At 31.5% G+C, this 4,339-nt stretch overlaps 1 protein-coding gene across 1 annotated transcript; it reads right to left on the bottom strand.

The window, feature by feature from the left end:
• Positions 1-1,644: 1,644 nt before the first annotated feature.
• Positions 1,645-2,398, bottom strand: LOC132172464 (ethylene-response factor C3-like). The gene has a single exon (XM_059583974.1). It carries the CDS (start codon positions 2,390-2,392, stop codon positions 1,760-1,762), a length of 633 nt encoding a protein of 210 aa, XP_059439957.1. The 5' UTR covers positions 2,393-2,398; the 3' UTR covers positions 1,645-1,759.
• Positions 2,399-4,339: the final 1,941 nt, after the last annotated feature.

The following is a 4,339-nucleotide window of genomic DNA, read 5'->3' as shown; positions in this document are numbered from 1 at the left end:
ATTTGAATACGACACGTTTATTAAACGTGTCATAAACAGATTCGTTTAACATAAATTCTAACTCTAAAACTAAGTGTCATATTTGTGTAAGGGTTTACGAGTTAATTCATCAACCCTAAATTAAGTTAAATTCAAAATTTACTTAAAATAAATAAAACATGTCAACCCGCGAACTCATTTATATCAAAGCCAAACACAACACATTTATTGAATGGATCATAAACAAATTACCCATTTATAATCCAAATCCCTTTAAACTAAACCATATCTTAAAATTAGGTATCGTGATCCTATCCAATTCCCAGGTTGCGAGTTAAATTGCAGAAACCAGTAAAAGTGATGACTTGAACACAATGTCTTATTTCATTGCTTTGCTCACATTGGTCCAACTAAGTATTGCCCTCATCTTGATTCCTTGAATAGAGTCGGCTGCCTAAACCGACAGTTCATTTAATTCTTGTGTTTTTTTTGGGGGACATGCCCTTGTCTGATATTGGACAAAACACAAATATGTCACAAGGTGGAAAATAACATTGACAGCTTCTTCTTTTTTCTTGAGAAAAGTAAACCTTGAGAAAAGTAAACCTATATATATATTTTATGAAAAAAAAAAAAAATCGAACGAGTGACCCTTATCTATATTTTTCAACCACAACAAAATTTATAATAATTTTTACTAAACTTTCGATTAAAATAATGTCTTTCTAAATTATTGGAAAATTGTAATATATTTTTTGTCTCACAAAAAAAATTAAAAACGCTCATACAAACCAAATTTTAAAATTGACATATGTTGTTAAAGCTATTAAAAAAAATGTGTTTTTTTATCCGTTAAGGACACATGTCTAGTTTATAGGAAATTTCTTAAGAAATTTTTGTCTTAATATCATTAAAAAAAAATATGTAAGAAGCACATACTATTTAAAAAAAAAAATATGTTTTTTTCACATGTTAAAAAATATATTCAACTTTTAGTGACAGGATTGAATAAATTTTCCTACAACCCAATTTATCAAAAAAAATTTGTCCAAATGTAAATATACAAAAACCTTTAGTTAGGCTTCTTTTTTTTTTTTTTTTGGTAACCAATGGCTTTGCAGATATTTGGCTGCAATCCTTGGCGACAAAAATAGGTGGACACTGCCGAAGAAAATAGAAGTTATTTACATGTATTATCCATCAAGTTCTGAATGATGAAGACTTTCTATGGACAAAAAGGAAATAAAAAAAGAAAAAGAAGATTGTGACAGCCGTTGCAGTATGAGGTCCTACTTGATAATGGAAGTTGAATCCTCCATCATGGCAAAAATTTACCAAAGAAAAATTGATGATCCAAGAAGATGGTCATTTTTTTGGGTGAGAATTTTCAACAACTTGTTATTTGGATTGCCAGAAAACAAATGTGAAATTTTTTTCATAAGATTTACATGTCTAAGCAAATGAACGAACAATCCAAACACATGATACAAGAAGGTGGTCATTTTTTCGAATTAGAATTTTTAACAATTTGTTATTCAGATTACCGGACAACAAATATAGAAATGTTTTATAAGATTTACATGTTTAAGTAAGTGGATGAACAACCTAAAATTTGTTTAGTCCAATGAGTGTACATCATTTTAACTCTCTCACATTTACCGTTTGAATCGTTAGCGATCCAAATAGTGATATTTATAAAATCTCAATCCTCCCTTAGAAGAGAATGCAAAGTACAGTAAAGAGATGATGGTAAAAAGTTGATGCTGGGGACAGTGCTGATTCACCAAGGACCACCACTCTCAGATATACTCAAAAGCTCCTCCAAATAGTCTGCCCCTAAATCCTCAAACACAACCACATTTTCCACCCTCTCCTCCTCCTCTTTCTTCTTCTTACACTTTGACTTCCTCTTCATAGAGTGCCTCCTTTTCAACTCCAAAACCGGCGAGCTCCCCTCCTCATAACCATACTTCATCTCGTGAAGCGACTTGTAAACTATCTCGGCCGGGAAATTGAGAACCGCCAACGAACCCCGCAGCGCAAATGCGGCTTGATCGTAGGCCAAAGCTGCGGCCTCGGCCGTGTCAAAAGTTCCTAGCCACACTCTCACTCCACTCCTGGAAGAATCTCGAATCTCAGCAGCATATTTCCCCCAAGGCCGCTGCCGAACCCCTCGATAGGAAACTTCTTCCTTCTTGGGCTCCTCCTCTTCAATGTTGGCTCTCGAATTCACCTCCCCATGGTCCCTGGCCAAGACCCCAAAGAGAAGCATTTCTTGGGAGTTATTTTCATTGAAGGGAAGGGATTGGTTTTCGAAATTGTACATGGAATTGGTGGTGAATGAGGAAGACGAGGAGGAGAAATCGGAAAATGGGTGGTGAATGAATGAAGAATCCATGGTGAAATTGATCATGCAGAAAATATTTGAAAGGATAGGGGGTTTATATAGGCACAAAGGGAGGGAAATTGACAGGTTTAAATAATGAGGAGGAGGAAAGATACAAAGTGGGTGGTAAGGATGGAAAAAGGGCAGAATTACATGAACATTGGAGTGCCATTACAAAACTGTCGTAATTTGTGGGCCATAGGGAGTGTTAGAAGCACGTGAGTCAAAGGATCTTAGAGCATGGCGGCTAGGTCAGGCGAGAATTTCAGTGTGATGTCAGCATAATTATGATTCCACGATTCCCATTGGACGGCATTGTCCACTTGCACTGGGCAAACTCTTAAGCCTGTTTTGTCCTTGTCATCTCCCAATCTGTGGATTGTCACAGCTGATAAGTCACGGCCATCTATTAATTGCCAACTGAAATTTCTCTAGTAGTACTTAACTCACTCTAATAAGTGGTAAGTATTATTTTTTATATATTTTAATTATTTTACTAATTTAAGAATTTAAATATTAATTTTTTAAAATCTCAAGAATATTAAATGGCATTTGTTAATTATTAGAATATTTGAAAGAAAATTTTCTCCAAATTAATTTAGAGAAAATTTGTGATAATAATTTGAAAATAATTTGTATCCTTAATTGCCAATATGAAGTTGACACTACAATAGAAAAGTCCCTGGTTGGAAATTAACTCATTACAATAATAATAATAATAATATTACAGCGCATTAAAAGAAATGCCGGCAAAAAATTCCGGCCTGTATTTGTGCCGCCCGCAAATAACGTGTTGGGATAAATAAAAGATGATGCATAAATTCACTACCAGGAAATATTAACAATTATGAACGCATGTTTTTTTTAAAAAAAAAAAAAAATTATCAATGTTTAACTTAGTTGTTGATGGATTGTGATTCCTTTAAATTATTTAAAATTAAATATTCTCATGTTATGAAATTATAATCATTCATTTTAAATTTAAGGTTTATAAAATATCAGCTACTTTTCAAAAATGCCTATTTTTTATTTTTTATTTTTTAAAGGAAAAATTGCTAGTCCCTGGTGACCCAAGGCTTGGGTCAGCCAAGGTTTAGTTTAGTTTAGTTTAGTTTAGTTTTTTTTTTTCTTTTTTTTCTTTTTTTTTTTTTCCTATTGTTTTACTTTAAAAAAAAAAATTAAAATAAAGAAGAACTGTATACTTTTATAAATTTCATGAGTATAAAAGACATTTCATTTGTAGCCATTTGAGTTAGAAAAATGATAGGCTTATAAATAAATTTTACAAAAAAGCTTTTACAACATAATGTAGCACAATATGATTAGGTTTCTCAAAAATTAAATTTCTCTCATTTCCAATCACGTTGTAAAAGTTTTTTTTGGTAAAATTTGTTTGTAAGCCTAACATTCATTTTTATTTTAAAGTAAAATAATCAATTCAAGTGAACTTAAAAAATAAAAATAAAAAATTGAACCGGTTTATCTTATCATTTTATTCTCATGCACGCATGGAGAGACAAAAGATTTATCTGAGTAATTTTAAATGGTCTACTTGCGTTTTACTTGTATCTTACTAAAAATGATGTAGCTATTAAAATTACTCTTTGATCAAAACTTAATAATGATCAATCACAAACTCAATAATGATTTTAATAATCACATCATTTTTAATAAGACATAAATAAAATACAAATAGACCTCTTAGAATTACTCTATTTATCACATTGTTGCATTAACAAGAGAAACATTAACTAAATTACAAAATAATAATAAAAAAATTAATTAAAAAATAATAAATAATAATATTTGCGCAGCCGGTAGGAGCTCAGAGCTCTGTGGCCCATCAACTTTTGACCATCTTGGTGCACTCCAAAGCCCAAAACAACACGTGGTCATATAATATAATAATAGACCATGTTAGACTCACTCTCACTTACTCAACTCAATTTTAATTTTTTTTTTTAATTATTATTA

This window comes from Corylus avellana, chromosome ca2 (genome assembly GCF_901000735.1).
Source record: "Corylus avellana chromosome ca2, CavTom2PMs-1.0".
Classification (NCBI taxonomy): domain Eukaryota; kingdom Viridiplantae; phylum Streptophyta; class Magnoliopsida; order Fagales; family Betulaceae; genus Corylus; species Corylus avellana.
The sequence above is the reverse complement of the archived record's forward strand: the minus strand, read 5'-3'. Positions and strand labels throughout refer to the sequence as shown.